The following is a 16608-nucleotide window of genomic DNA, read 5'->3' as shown; positions in this document are numbered from 1 at the left end:
TGAAACGAGAGATGAGAACCTCTGTGAATAAATCAAATCACATTCTATTTGTCACTTGCCCCCGAATACAACAGGTGTGTAGACCTTACCGTGAAATGCTTACTTACAAGCCTTTAACCAACCATGCAGTTTTAAGAAAATAGAGTTAATCAAATATTTACTAAATAAACAAAAAGTAAAAAAATGAAAAGTGACACAATAAAATAACAATAATGAGGGTGAACCTCGTATTTAGAAGTTATTTTCCTGTAGTAATTGTTTGTTTTCCATTTTATATTTGTAAAACTAAGCCCTCCGTTAGCCACCCTTGCCCGAGGCCTACTATAACGAAGGCTGGCTCAACAGCGTTGCGTTGTGTCTTTTTTTATGCTGGAGATGTTATGATATCATTACATTTAAAAAACAAAACAGATTGTTTTAATTCAACTCAATGAAAAACAAGCAAACTTATTAGAATGATTCACTGTCCAATGCCACTTCTGGATAAGTGGGAATGCAATCTGTAAAATGGTTCCAATATGTATATAAAACATATTTGGGAGCAGTATAACGGTGAGTGGATATTCTCTTTATATTGGATCTTTGTCCAGCTACTGTGAAAAGTTTGGATGTGTGTAAAACCCTCCATGGTTTGCGTTGTTTTGACATTTTTTGCCAACAGGAAGCCCATAAGTATGGTGCCTGTAAGTGTTACTGTAGACAAGGCCTATTTCAAATAAGTTGTTTTGCTTTGAATTATTCGCTCTCTTTTTAGGATTTGTCAATAATGAATTTAATCTTGCTTATAGACAACATATCCACGCTCAGCCATAATGAGGGGCCTAGCCCCTATATCAGGGTGAATGCTATGTATATATTTCCACATTAAAGCCATGCAGTTACTTAGAACAATGTGGACTGCAGACAGGTTCAAGTTAACGCATTTAGCAAAGGTTTACATTTTGCTATTTTGTTTCTATAAGCTGTTTAACAAACTAATGGACTAACATTGGAATTGGAGTTGATTCCAAGGCAATACATCATAGTGTAACGGCTTTCTTCAGTGGACGAAGGATCGGACCAAAGCGCGTGACACATAGACTATAAATACAGAACTTAAAGCAACCACATATATAGCCATGGAGCACCTTTTGATTGGCCCGTGAGGAGCCAAGCATCGACACACCCACAACTTGTTTATTCATCAAAACCCAGCCCTTTCACGCCAACGCAGCAACTGAGCTGATACCTGTGGTTGTGAAAATAGCAAAAATATTTCTGACACATCCCCCAAACCTATAGCGCTACCGTCATCGCTTAGATGAATCATAGCGTTAGGTTTGTTAAAATGGAGCTTTCTACTGTATATTGACTGTTGTTAGCCATGGTCTCAATAAATTAGCTGCATAATGTAACTCCTAGGGTGTTGGTGTTGCCAATTTTTAAGCTTGTTAACATGATGTTTTTAAGGTGATTCATGTAGTAGTTCAACAAAATTATGACATATAATGGCATATTGTTGAAGACTGGTCCACTACTCACAAATACACAATATTTTGATTATATAAGGCAAAAATTCAACAGCAAAAAAAAATCTGATTCTATATTGGCGGCCATATTGGATTAAGTAAAAAAGGAAATTGGGGTGCCATGCCCCAATTTCTCATCACCCCTTCTAATATCAGGTAATACATGTCAAAGATAATCTCTACCAAATTTGACGCTTGAAAAACACCATGTTATCAAGTAAAAAAAATTGCCATCACATCCTAGGAGTTAATTTATTGAGAACACGGGTAATTTACTCTGAATATAACCTAAAACTGGGGATGGTTGTTCTAACAGGCTTTTACCCTAACGGTTTCATATCAAGGTGACATTAGAAAATTGCAGCGTAATGTAAAAGCCAATGTTAGAATGACCATCTCCAGTTTAAGGTCACATTCAGAGTAAATTACACAATTGCCCCAACATTTGGGCACCCCTTCTAATATCAATGAATACATCCCAAAGAAAAGCTCTACCAAATGTCACGCTTGTATCCGCTGCGTAACAGTTTAATTACTTTTTGATGCTACCCACTGGGCACAATGAAATTACACTGAACAAAAATATAAAGGCACCATGTAAAGTGTCGGTCCCATGTTTCATGAGCTGAAATAAAAGATCACCAAAATGTCCATATGCACAAAAGCTTATTTATCAAAACAAAATTGCAGAAATTCGTTGAAATCCCTGTTAGTGAGCATTTTTCCTTTGCCAAGATAATCCATCCAACATTACACAGGTGCAGCTTGTGCAGGGCATCTTGTGCAGGGGACAATAAAGGCCACTCTAAAATGTGTGGTTTTGTCACGCACCACAATGCAACAGATGTCTGAAATTTTGATGGAGAGAGAATTTAGCATGCTGATTTTTTTTATTTAATGTTAATTTCTTTACAATAAACCGTCTCCAAAGTCGTTTTAGAGAATTTGGGAGTACGTCCAACCGGCCTCACAACCGCAGACCACGTGGCCCATTGTCGTGCCGTTCATCCGCCGCCAGCACCTCATGTTTCAGCATGATAATGCACGGCCCCATGTCACAAGGATCTGTACACAATTCCTGGAAGCTGAAAATGTCAGAGTTCTTCCATGGCCTGCATACTCACCAGACATGTGACCCAATGAGCATGTTTGGGATGCTCTGGTTCAACGTGTACGACTGCATGTTACAGTTCCAGCAAAATCTTAGAAATTGTTGCATGTTGCGTTTATATTTTTGTTCAGTGGGTAAGGCCCTGAACTAGAAGGATACTTGTAATGCATTGTGTGGATTTATTATTGTGTGGATGTATTATATTTTCATGTGACAGCATTCACCAGGGTGACAGCATTCACCAGGGAAACAGACAAAGCAGATCGTGTTTTCATGTAATCAAATTTATTTGTTGTTGATTATTTTTTTTTACATGACAGCAATGTTCACAAAAATGATAGCTTTGTATTTTAAATTTCACTCAGTTTTGATCTTTACATTGTACAGTTGTGTAAGGACCATAAAAAACCCAATCGACCTCAATATTGGTACAATGTAGTCTACTCGTGGGATTTAAAAAGCATGCAATCTGACTTAAAAAGGTTTCATTTTACAAAGATAAGTTGTTTTTTTTTGGAGACAAAACTCACATATGAGAAACTAAAGGAACATACAGCAAGCCACAGGTCTAATTCTATAATTTTGCAAACTAACCTCTAAACTACGGAAAGTTTGTTTCTTTTCCTTCTAAAGTCGATAACAGTAGAAATATCCACGAGCAAAAGGAGTTTCTCGCAAAATGAATATTGATGGAAACAAAGGCACAAAAAGAGGGCCTGACAGAGAATCGTACACACGGACAGCTCAACCAGCAAATGAGATGAACGTGAACAGGAACGTGAACTATAAGAAGGCAGTTTGGGCCATCTGTTGACTAATGTGCTATACATATTCAGTGTTTATCAGTCATTGTGATCAGTGACGATGCTCAGTAATGACCACAGATGAATAGCTCTATGATCCACGGCTGACAGGGGATGACTTATGGCTGTTAAGTCTGTTGCTGACTAGCCTTCTACGGTAAACCGCCCTTCGAGTTGTTACAAATAATACACGAGAACAACGTTCGTTTTTTAGCTACATTATCGAACAAATGTAACTATTTTTTCAATCTGTTTATTATTGTTGAGTAATATTGTAGTGAGGAACATTTCTTTACAACCCCATTGATGATAGTATTGGTTATTCATGAAAGCATCACCCCTGCATACAGTATTGTATAAAGGTTTGAATGGTCTCTTAAATGGACTCTATTTGGGGATTCCTAGCACCATGGTAGAATGTTGAGTCTGGTAAGATAATATTTTACAGATATGTCCAAAAACCCTGTCTAATTCGAATCAACTGTGTCATATGGTGTACAGTATGTCTGTGTATGAGTGTGTGTGTGTTTGTGTGTGTGCAAGCATGTGTGTATTTACAGTACCAATTTGGACACAACTACTCATTCAAGGGTTTTTTCTTTATTTTTACTATTCTACACATTGTAGAATAATTAGTGAAGACGTCAACAATATGAAATAACACTTATGGAATAATGTAGTAACCCAAAAATTGTTAAACAGATATATTTTATATTTGAGATTCTTCAAAGTAGCCACCCTTTGCCTTGATGACAGATTCGCACACTCTTGGCATTCTCTCAACCAGCTTCATGAGGTAGTCACCTGGAATGCATTTCAATTAACAGGTGTGCCTTGTTAAAAGATCATTTGTTGAATTTCTTTCCTTCTTAATGCATTTGAGCCAATCAGTTGTGTTGTGACAAGGTAGGGGTGGTATACAGAAGATAGCCCTATTTCGTAAAAGACCAAGTCCATTTATGGCAAGAACAGCTCAAATAAACCAATAGAAACGACAGTCCATCATGACATGAAGGTCAGTCAATACAGAAAATGTCAAGAACTTTGAAAGTTTCTTCAAGTGCATTTGCAAAAACCATCAAGTGTTAGGATGAAACTGGCTCTCATGAGGACTGCCACAGGAAAGGAAGACCCAGAGTTACCTCTGCTGCAGAGGATAAGTTCATTAGAGCTACCAGCCTCAGAAATGAGTCCTGATGAGTCCAATTTGAGATTATTCGTTCCAACCACCATGTCTTTGTGAGACGCAGAGTAGGTGAACAGATGATCTCCACATGTGTGGTTCCCACCGTGAAGCATGGAGGAGGTGTGGAGGTGCTTTGCTGGTGACACTGTCTGTGATTTATTTAGAATTCAAGGCACACTTAACCAGCATGGCTACCACAGCATTCTGCAGTGATACACCATCTCATCTGGTTTGCGCTTAGTGGAACCATAATTTGTTTTTCAACAGGACAATGACCCAACACACCTCCAGGCGGTGTAAGGGCTTTTTGACCAAGAAGGAGAGTGATAGAGCGATGCATCAGATGACCTGGCCTCCACAATCACCTGAATTCAACCCAATTGAGATGGTTTGGGATGAGTTGGACCGCAGAGTGAAGGAAAATCAGCCAACTAGTGCTCAGCATATGTGGAAACTCCTTCAAGACTGTTGGAAAAGTATTCCAGGTGAAGCTGGTTGAGAGAATGCCAAGAGTGTGCAAAGCTGTCATCAAGGCAAAGGGTGGCTACTTTGAAGAATCTAAAATATATTTTGATTTGTTGAACACTTTTTGGGTTCCCAAATGATTCCATATGTGTTATTTCAAAGTTTTGATGTCCTCACTATTATTCTACAATGTAAAAAATAGTTTAAAAAAATAAAGAAAAACCCTTGAATGAGCACGTGTGTCCAAACATTTTACTTGTACTGTATGTTGAGAGTGTGCGCATGATTGCATAAGGTAGTCATTAGGGTTGACCATCTCTCTGCGGGTGTGCTGGGGTTTATGAGGACCAATTCGTTTTTGCACCAAGTTAGAGGAATGCCTGAGTTTATATACAGTAACTGTAGGATGTCATATCCAAGTGGATGAATTACATGCATCTGAATTGAATAGTGTAAGGTACACAGTTATTGTGGATGTATTTAGCTTGTACAGGTGGTTAAGTACATGTGTTGATAAATGCTTTTTCTTAGGATTGTCTTACTGCAGTTTTAGGGCTCTATTCAATCCGTATGGCGGAAGTTCAGCTTTACAGCGTGATTGAAATTTAAAGGCAATGTTCCCGCGTTCGCGGAGACTGCATTCACGGTGAACGCAATCTGTAACTCCTCAGCGATCCAGACATAAAAGAGCCCTTAGTTGCACTTGCATTCAAATCTTGGTAAATCATGACTAACATTTAAGATATACTGTAGTAAATTATATGATGGATTTAGACACCTTTTGTCTGTCTATAGATGTATTTACTACTTGAAAATCAGACATGCTATTCTGTCTTTATGACTTGTCTGGGACACATGCTCTTTGGTGAGACAGAATGTCTTCCAGACGTCTGGTTAGGTTTTTACCAGAGGAAACAGTACAGAACAGCAGTAGCAGTGGTTCAGTGCTTGGCAGTAGCTTCGGCATGTCTACTAAAGTGCCACTGTCTCAGCTGCATTGAAAGCAGTGTAAACGTGGGGAGCAGTCCCCAGTTGTGTACAGTGCAATTCATTTCCCAGACACCCCCTGTTTAAACTGGAGATTAACGTTTACTGTTGAGAGAGACTCCCGGTTACCATGGTGATTGAGACGGCCAAAATGGTGATCATGAACAGAATAGTAATACCATTGCTTTTCACACAGCGTCTGCTCTTTTCTACCTCTTAACGTCTCATCCAGACTTCCCCCTACCATGAACACACATGCGCAAACACGCATGCGGACACACACATGCACGCGCGCACTTGCGCACACACACGCACAGAATAAAACACACTCACATGGACACTGTCAAATACATCCCCAAAACCTGTACCAAGGGACATAGGTATAGGATAGGGCTTGTATTGTGTTACCATGGTAACGTATCACAGTTGTTTCCCTTGCTATTTTTAAAGGGTGATATGATCACTTAAAATCCCTTTCTAAATCCACCGACGGTTGCAACACAGACCACACCTAGTAATGATCAAAAACAGACTGGAGATGGACTGTGATTGTGACTTCATCATGATGAGATTCATGGATGTGAATATGGATTGGTACTGTGTGTATGTATGGCAGTGGTGTGGCTAAAACAATGAGACAGAAATGTAAAATTGTGTTGCTCAGTTAAGACTGAGCGAACAGCCATCATTTGAGTACAGCCAGAACGGGAGGTGGAACACAACTCTTTTAATTGCAAAAGGGAATTGGTTAATACATAGAGTGAAGCACTGAAACAAGCCACTGTGACATTGCAAAAAACACCATTAAAGAGGACGTTGTACATTTCCCAGTAACCCAATTCATTCCATCAAGAGATTCATTCAGAGAGAACAGAAAGAGAGTATGTCTGCACTATGATATAGTTACCCTGGCATTCTATCAAAAACAATGTATGAGAGATCACACTGCGCTGATGGCAGCTCCACAATTCAAGACATTTAAAAATGCTCTACAAACAGTTTGTTAACAAAGAGGCCATGTCTTAGTTTTCCTGTTTGTTTTGTTTTTTTTGAATAATTTTTTTTTATTTATCAAAAGACGGCAATCCAAAAAAAAGAGGCACCACTGGAGGTGAGAGTTTGGCCCCACACCTCCTGTAATTATAGGGTGGTGGCAGCATCACACAAAACAACCGACTGACACTGTTCATGTTAAACTGTAGAAAATCTGGGGCAAAGAGACAAGATATTGAACAGCTGGTGAGATAAAGTAGAACTGAATTCTCCAGAAGAGACTTTTATTTGACAAAGTGTTGATTCCCAGAAGATGTGAAAGTGGACATGCAGCTGTAGTGCTGACATCACAGTGACATCACTCCCTGCAGATGGCGGGTGTAAGTAGTCGAGAGTGTGTTGTGCTGCTCATTTGGGTCAGATTTGGGTCAGGTCCAGAGAGAGGTTCACACTGGATCACTTTACATACGTAAATACCTTACATACGTAATACTTGGTCTAGTATTTCACACTATTCTTTGGGACGACCGCCACAGAAAAATGTCCATATGCCTGCACTATAACACAATGATGTGTTAATCAGATTTCGCCGGACATCCTCTCTAGGAACATGACGTTACTATAACCATTCATGTGTGACTCGTCAAGAAAAGGAACAATGTTTTAGACATATATATTACTTCATTTTTTTTAATAATACTTTTTTTTTCTTCGAACAAACAATTCAATTTCCTCCTATCTAAACTTTTGTATTCAACCAATAAGCACTAAGAAAAAAGATTTAGCCATGCAAAATGTGAGAAGCTCTACTCTATTGTTTTCTGTGCTGGTGAAAATCTATTTACCCTACATGGACATGGTCTGGTTAGAATGGTCTCATGGGAGGCCCCAGTAACAAACAGACAGTACAGAGTACAATAGCAGACAGGTATGTCTCCACTGGGGGAAGGACAGATGATCTACATTTTAGATTTCCACGTTGCTTGATACAATATATACTTTGGCTTTGACATTTTGTTTTATTGTCAGGATCATTTATTCTAAACTTGCCTCAATATAAGTACACCTGGCTGTATCGCATCTCCATTGAAGTCTCCATCGTAGAATCAGTCACAAAAAGGAGTTCAAATAATCATCACCAAAATACATTTAAGAATCGTAAACCGTTATTTCATTTTTTTAAAAGGACGTGCTTGTTTGTTTTAAAAAGGGCAATTTTTTTTTCTGGCTTTGGTTGGTTTGTACACACTAGTATAACTTACCCCAGTAACCCTACTCTACATGCCCACGGTTTCAAAGCCGCTTGGCTCCACTGTGCCTTGCGGTTTTTGAAGACCTCATAGATAGACGATGCACAGAAAACATGTTATGTTGACTCAACGTTTGGCAGGCGATGGATTGACGCTTTGTGAAAGCATAGTTATGAATGTTAGGCATTAGCTGGGATGTTGCAATGGCTATACACAGTATTTACAGTAGATGAAAAGGAGGACATTCACCTCTCACGGCTAAAGCGCCTTCCCCTAAAAATGTTCCCGTTACTTTTAACAGCTTGAACCATAGCACAGAAAGAGAGAGGACAAAGAGGGACATTATGAGCAAAACGTGACTACTGACTACTACACCCCAGAGAAATAGTCAATTTGCTGCTTGGAATTGTGCACTTGAATTGGGAAAATCGTAGAAATGTGTGATTTGCCCTATATCAGAATGCATGGTTTTCAACTGGGGAAAAAATACACTTCTGTAGTTACATTGTGGGAACTGCATCTTTGAAATTGCTTGTTAGTAAATGATGTGCCCCTTCTGAGAGCATAAGAGTAAACCCTGGACTTTCACACAATAGAAGGACTTGGCGAATTTGTTAGATGCAGTAATTCGTACATCATTGTCGTATACGCCCAGCATATACATTCTTAAAAACATAGGATATAAAAAACAAGATCTAGTGGTGAATTCTCAAGCAGCAAAAGGTGGAACAGCCGTGGTGGCCAAGGTCAGGTAGACATAGCACGTGGCACCAGGGAGAGATCAAATGGAGAAGTCCTCCCGGATAGTACACTAGAGGACACTGGCCGTCAGTGAAGGTGGAGAGCACCAGAGATACCTCCGAGTGGCAGGCCAGGGGGAGACGGGTAGGCAGGCAGCAGCTGACAGACAGGAGGCTCTACATGGATTCCCCAAGAGAATCATCATCATCCAGAGATAGGGGCAGGTAGAGATCCTACAGGGAAAAACATGGAGGATCATAATCTGAACGAGCTCGGGGACACATCCTCTTCAATGAGTTCGGAGCTAAGCTATTGGGCTTGTAGGTGCAGTTTGAGAGAGGGGAAAGAGAGAGGGAGGGATAGGTAGTGGTATTTAGGTAGTGGAGTGAATGGGGTACCTTCTGCTTGCGGTGGATGCCTGGGCTGTTGGGGGTGGAGGTGGGGGACTGCTTGGAAATTGGGGTGGAGAGCTGGCTGCTGGAGGCCGTCCCATTGGCTGTGAGAACCCAAACGGAGCGAGAAAGAGAGAAAAGAGAGAGAATACGAAAGGTAAATGGAGAAAGAAAGAGAGAGAGAGAGAGAGAGAGAGAGAGAGAGAGAGAGAGAGAGAGAGAGAGAGAGAGAGAGAGAGAGAGAGAGAGAGAGAGAGAGAGAGAGAGAGAGAGAGAGAGAGAGAGAGACCAGTGAATTAGACAGTGTGTATGCCAGGACTCCTTGGCCCCAGAGTAGGGTCATTCCTGGGCCTTGCCCTCACTTGGTTGTAGACAGAGTCTCTCTGGGCGGCTGATTGACTGACCAGGTCCCTGTTTGTTCCTCTCTGCTGGAGAGGCCATTGCTCTACAGCCCTGGCAGGTTGCTAGGATACCCTGGCCTTGACAGTGTTTACATCTGAGAGTGGTGTGATGTGTCGTAGTTTGTGTAGTAAGACTTTTTGAAAGGCTTTTGTCTTGAAGAGAAAAACAGAATCCTTAAGGAAAGACTTTGAAACAGATGGCTAGCCTCTCTTCCAGTCTGAATTGTAAACAGGCACAGTGGAGCAAGAGCTTTGCAGATGAAGCCAACTCCAATGCAATGAAGTTCATATCTTCATCCAGACCTAAAATGTCTGTTTAACTAAAACCAGGAAAACAAAACTAAAAAGCCAAGAACGGACTCAAATGTAGCAGTGTCATGTCGAGAGAATGACAAGAAAGCAGTATCTACAGAACTAGGTGGGGAAGGCAATAAACAGATGCTTAATCTATTCTAGTCCATAGCCTATTGCAGAAGATTGGTCTATGGCTGTAGGTATATACGGTGTATGGCAGTATAATGGCCAGGAGCTTAACTTCTCCTGTCACATACAGCCAACTGTTAGTCTGATTCCAGTCGTTCAATATAAATCAGAAGCAGGGGTTAAACAGAAACATGCACCACAGATAACTGAAGACATGGCTTTTATTTCAAAAGAACAAAACATTTGAAATAAAACAAAACAACAAAACAAAAGTGTTAATAAAATAGTAAAACCCAAACCACCCCGGGGGAAAGGGGGTCTATGGGTTAATATGAGTGTATATTGGGGTATAGGAGTTAATATTAGTGTATATTGGGGTATAGGAGTTAATATTAGTGTATATTGGGGTATAGGAGTTAATATTGGGGTATAGGAGTTAATATTAGGGTATATTGGGGTATAGGAGTTAATATTAGTGTATATTGGGGTATAGGATTCAATATTGGGGTATATTGGGGTATAGGGGTTAATATTGGGGTATATTGGGGTATAGGGGTTAATATTGGGGTATATTGGGGTATAGGGGTTAATATTGGGGTTGATGTATAAGAGGGCAAGCATGCTCGACAGGTAGAAACCATATCAGTAAGCCAGCCGAATAAACATATAAGAAATATACAAGAAACCATTTCAGACCAAGTCCTAACAACAGCAACATACAGCATTTCTGCCTCCATCCACGCCGAAACTAAACATATGCCATTTAGAAATATATCAAAGAAACCATTTGCAGACCAAGGGTGGTCCCGGGAACAACAGCAACATACAGCATTTCTGCCTCCATCCACGTCTGAAACTATGAAGGCTAAGTAATTGGTGTATCAGTACTCAATACAAAACTGTATGATTGTTAAAAGGGTATATGTTGGATGACTTACATGTACAATAATGAAAGAATCCCAAAAGAAAACAGTGTGATGGTGTCATTGATAATGTGTCTGACTGGGGCCCCTCTACCCTATGTGTTTCCCCACCCCTCCTGATCCATCACCCACCCGGGTGGCCACCCTACTCTCATGTCTTGACTGTAAAGAGGCTGCTTAACCTTGGGTACATTAGGAGGAATACTAGCCTCTTGGCTGTCCATCTGCTGCCTTTAAGGGCTAGCCCTCCCCCGACCCCCCACCAGCTCTCACTGAAATATTCAAGAGCACTGAGAGAGGGAGTCGGGGCAGCAGAGTCTGGCTGGGAGGACACACTGACCTCACATCCACCCGCCACCAGCTAGACTAGCCAGCCAACTCACTGTGGAGTGACACAGGGTGACAGGGTGACACCAAGCAACATTCTACACTACACCCCAGCCTGACACGTCAGCTAGGGTAGCACCTGGTGCGCGTGTGTGTGCTTTAGCCTACTTGGTCATGTCACTGGATGAATTGATTTTGAGTTGTTCAAGGTGTGAGAATAAAGTGCCTAATTAACGGTCCCTCGTGCCATAATCCCTCGGCCCATGTAGTGAACCCTCTGACCTGTATAATCAGTGGTTCCAACTGGTCTAGTAGTTAGAGCGGAGGGAGACTGCTGCCCCTTCCTGAGCGTTCTCTTCAAACCTCTGTACCTCAAATCTCGTTGGCACCTCTCGTTGAGACGGACAGCGTACGTCAAGGATAATAACCGCTCTGAGCGCAGTCCTCCACTATCTTTGTTTTCTTTTCATGTTTATTTGATAATTTAAAAAAAATCAATGCTTAAAGGACAGCAGATCTGTATTCGTCTCCTTTTGGGATTCGTAATCTGTGCAGATGATCCTGATCAAACAAAGGCTGGATTTTTTGGGTGTCCCCATTTCTATGTATTAGTGGGGGTTTGGGGTGGTGAGGCGTGCAGGAGGTGCTGCGTTACGGTGAGAGGACAGTTCCCACCAGTAAACACCGTCTGCCTCACTGTCTCACTCGCAGGGCAGACAACGAGCACCAGCGTTTAAACACCTCGTCTGAGCAATGCAATCCTGGACAACGACATGCAGATTACAGACATAAAGTATAATTCGACATTTAGAAAAAAAGAAAGAAAGAAAGAAATGAAACAAAAGAAAAACAAAAGAAAAAACTCATATTATATTAATGACATGTATAAACAATAAAAACCACATGCACATCCATATCAGTTGGTTTAAATCTAGCTGCTTTTGGAATCAGGGTGGCTGGATGCTGAGAGTAAGGGGGTGAGTAGTAGTAACTCTGTAATAGTCTATGTGACGAAGCCAGTCTATGTCGGGTGTGGGCTTCCATGGGCAGTCACATTATAGATCAGACAATAATGAGCTCACTCGATTCAGCAGGAGACTTGCTGCGCCGGATCTGACCTGGACTTTTCTTCTTCATCATCCTGCAACCTTCTGTGGAGAGAAATAAAAAGACACACACACACACACACACACACACACACACACACACACACACACACACACACACACACACACACACACACACACACACACACACACACACACACACACACACACACACACACACACACACACACAGAGAGACAGACACAGACACACACACACACACACACACACACACACACACACACACACACACACACACACACACACACACACACACACACACACACACACACACACACACACACACACACACACACACACAGACACAGACACACACACACACACACACACACACACACAGTGTGTGAGCGTAAGACAAAACAAAGGCCACAGTAACTACAGTAGTATCTTCCACATGAAAGGCCGCATTGACAAAGAAACAGACGTGTTGGTGCAAACAGACTGACACAATGAGAACATGGACACTGTAAATGGTCATTTATGGCCACATATGTGTCTTTCGTGAAGTCCACTGTTGCTGCAATGTTTTCAGCAAGGAGGATTGGGTGACAGTTTGGTAGTGTCTGTTGTACAAAGAGTAGCTTCATAGGGGTCTATGTGACTTCTGTGTGTGCAGCAATTCTATGTACGGTAGTTTGCTGATATCGTACTGTAGTTTGGTGACATTGTACTGTAGTTTGGTGACATTGTACTGTAGTTTGGTGATATTGTACTGTAGTTTGGTGATATTGTACTGTAGTTTGGTGATATTGTACTGTAGTTTGGTGCTAGCTTTGTATGGCATGCAGTCTAGTGTGTGTATGTAAAGCGTTGAGGTTTTGTGTATGTACAGTAATTGTGTATGCCGTGTGGTTTATTCTGGGTCATTGCATTAACCAGGGTAAACAGTGAAACAGTAAAGCCGACAGTCACAAAGACTCCTAGACATCCTCCCCTCCTCCCTCGCCTTCCTTGCCCTCCCTCTCCACTCCCCCTCCGCTCTCTGCTCTCAGTACTCCGCAGTGCCTCCGCCTTCCTCTCAGTGCCACACAGCCGTTCTATTCCTCCACCCTCCTCTCTCTGTAAATGCTAATTGCACTGTCTGTCTGTCCTTCCTGTCTGCTGTGAGCTGATCACACTGTGTCTGTCTTTCTCCGTTTTCCTAACCTTTACGCACCAGGAGTCACCCACACGGCCTGCGTGCCAGCGCTAGTGTGAAATGCCACCGGGCATTCAAGAATCCTTCACATCCACCTCAGGCACTCACCTCCCCTCTAACGCTCCTCTCGCCCACTCTCTCTCTGGCAAAGACGTACGTGTTTAGGAGACACCTGCTCTGCAGCACCCCCTAAGGAGAGGAATGGCATGGCCCAAAGGTGACAGAAGTGCCAGATGGGCTTATTCTGAAAATGGGCATGTTATGCCCTCACTAAAACAGTTACTAGCTCAATAACATAAAGCGTTTGGCAATATGTTTATGATGTTTTGCTCAAGGCTTATGCATAATGTATTCAGGCCTTGAACGGGTTAATTAAAGGGCCTTGAGTTAAGTCCACATTTGCCATGGCCATTTGAACTGGATCCAATTCGGCTTTTAGTGATGCTTATTACACACTGAGCTATAAACACTCCCCTCTGTCTCCTGCAATGGGCATAAAATCTGGCTGAACTTTAATGTGCAAATCTGATAGAGCAACAGGATCCAAATCTATACCAGATAGGGCTGCGTATGGTGATACGATTGGACTATCGATGTGAAAACGCTGTATCAGCTTGGACCAGAGATAGGGCCCAGTCCTTCCCCTGCCTCTGGCCCCACCCAGGCCAACTCAGTGGTCTCCAGCAGACATGATATGATGTCAGTGTGATGTCGGCATGACCCCACTGACCTTGGTTATTAAAGGCCCCCTGGGCTGATTTGGGTTTGGTTCCAGAGGGGTAGTGTGCTGAAAGAAAGGAACCACAACATTAAAGCACACGGGTCAACTCCTTCACACAAGAACCCAGTGAGAGGCAGGCAGCGGGTCAGGAAATGGACCCTGTCTAAAACACATCACACCGATGCTGTATAGTAGTTCTGTATATTATGAGTTCCCCTTATTTCTGATCTCCCTGCTAAACTCAGCAAAGAAAAGAAAGGTCCTCTCACTGTCAACTGTGTTTATTTTCAGCTAAATTAACACATGTAAATATGTGTACGAACATAAGATTCATCAACTGAGACATAAACTGAACAAGTTCCACAGACATGTGACTAACAGAAATGTAATAATGAGTCCCTGAACAAAGGGGGGTCAAAATCGAAAGTAACAGTAAGTATCTGGTGTGGCCACAAGCTGAATTAAGTACTGCAGTGCATCTCCTCCTCATGCACTGCACCAGATTTGCCCGTTTTTGCTGTGAGATGTTACCCCACTCGTCCTGGGGGGAATGGCCCTGGCCCTCACCCTCCGATCCAACAGGTCCCAGATGTGCCCAATGGGATTGAGATCCGGGCTCTTCGCTGGCCATTGCAGAACACTGACATTCCTGTCTTGCAGGAAGTCCCACACAGAACGAGCAGTATGGCTCATGGCATTGTCATGCTGGAGGGTCATGTCAGGATGAGTCTGCAGGAAGGGTACCACATAAGGGAGGAGGATGTCTTCCCTGTAACTCACAGTGTTGAGATTGCCTGCAATGACAACAAGCTCAGTCCAATGATGCTGTGAAACACCGCCCCAGATCATGACGGATCCTCCACCTCCAAATCCCGCTCCATAGTACAGGCCTCGGGGTAACGCTCATTCCTTTGACGATAAACGTGAATCCGACCATCAACCCTGATGAGACAAAACCACGACTTGTCAGTGAAGAACACTTTTTGCCAGTCCTGTCTGGTCCAGCGACGGTGGGTTTGTGCCCATAAGCGACGTTGTTTCCGGTGATGTCTGGTGAGGACCTGCCTTACAACAGATCTTACAAGCCCTCAGTCCAGCCTCTCTCAGCCTATTGCGGACAGTCTGAGCACTGATGCAGGGATTGTGCGTTCCTGGTGTAACTCGGGCAGTTGTTGTTGCCATCCTGTACTTGTCCTGCAGGTGTAATGTTCGGATGTACCGATCCTGTGCAGGTGTTGTTACACGTGGTCTGCCACAGCGAGGACGATCATCTGTCCATCCTGTAGTGCTGTTTTAGGTGTCTCACAGTATGGCCACATAATGCCTCCTTGCAGCATGCCTAAGGCATGTTCACGCAGATGAGCAGGGACCCTGGGCATCTTTCTTTTGGTGTTTTTCAGAGTCAGTAGAAAGGCCTCTTTAGTGTCCTAACTTTCCATAACTGTGACCTTAATTGCCTACCGTTCCACAGGTGCATGTTCATTAATTGTTTATGGTTCATTGAACAAGCATGGAAAACAGTTTAAACCCTTTACAATGAAGATCTGTGAAGTTATTTGGATTTTTTACGAATTATCTTTGAAAGACAGGGTCCTGAAAAAGGGACGTTTCTTTTTTTGCTGAGTTTATATAGAGAGGTGTCGAGGTATGAAAGAGGGAGCTGAGTGTGCAGTGGCCTGTGTAGCTATTATGTAAAAATAGGCTACGAAGCCTGTAGGGAGTAGCCAGGGAAGCTTGGTAGCTCCTCTCCTCTCCACTCAGAGTCAGTATCAGCACCAATGGTTTATCTGACCTAAACCTGTCACCACCAAGATGAATGGCTGTTCCTCTTCCCATGCTTATCCCTCCCTGCTGCTTACTTCACACAACACACACAGCAGGTCTATACATTAACATACACTACCCACACATAAATACACAAAGCCACACATTCACTGAGAGGAATGATACATTTGCTCTGGTATGTAAGAGGCATCTGTCCCAGCGTAGCATGGAAAAATCTGTCCTATATGTAGTCTTTTGAAATGTGATGTGAGGAAAACATCAAATGGCCATTCTACAGTCCTTCCCATATGGCCCTGGTGGTGCCTGATCCTATTTGGCATTTGAGGC

At 42.5% G+C, this 16608-nt stretch overlaps 1 protein-coding gene across 4 annotated transcripts in view; it reads right to left on the bottom strand.

Moving 5' to 3' along the window:
- Nucleotides 1–6772: 6772 nt before the first annotated feature.
- The window catches only part of LOC118389713 (neuronal migration protein doublecortin-like), a 99165-nt gene continuing 89329 nt past the window's right edge, over nucleotides 6773–16608 (bottom strand). Inside the window, exons 5-8 of one of the 4 annotated variants that reach the window (XM_052457337.1) lie at nucleotides 14506–14562; nucleotides 12593–12661; nucleotides 9443–9540; nucleotides 6773–9277 (exon numbers count right to left, since the gene is read on the bottom strand). In XM_052457337.1, coding sequence (XP_052313297.1) covers nucleotides 9221–9277; nucleotides 9443–9540; nucleotides 12593–12661; nucleotides 14506–14562 — 281 coding nt within the window. In that variant the 3' untranslated portion in view covers nucleotides 6773–9220. Of the gene's footprint in view, nucleotides 9278–9442; nucleotides 9541–11077; nucleotides 12662–14505; nucleotides 14563–16608 lie in introns of those variants that run through there. The other 3 variants (XM_052457338.1, XR_008060615.1, XM_052457339.1) reach the window with 3 other exon arrangements.

This window comes from Oncorhynchus keta, chromosome 11, assembly GCF_023373465.1.
Source record: "Oncorhynchus keta strain PuntledgeMale-10-30-2019 chromosome 11, Oket_V2, whole genome shotgun sequence".
Classification (NCBI taxonomy): domain Eukaryota; kingdom Metazoa; phylum Chordata; class Actinopteri; order Salmoniformes; family Salmonidae; genus Oncorhynchus; species Oncorhynchus keta.
This window is presented reverse-complemented; position numbering and strand designations above follow the sequence as displayed.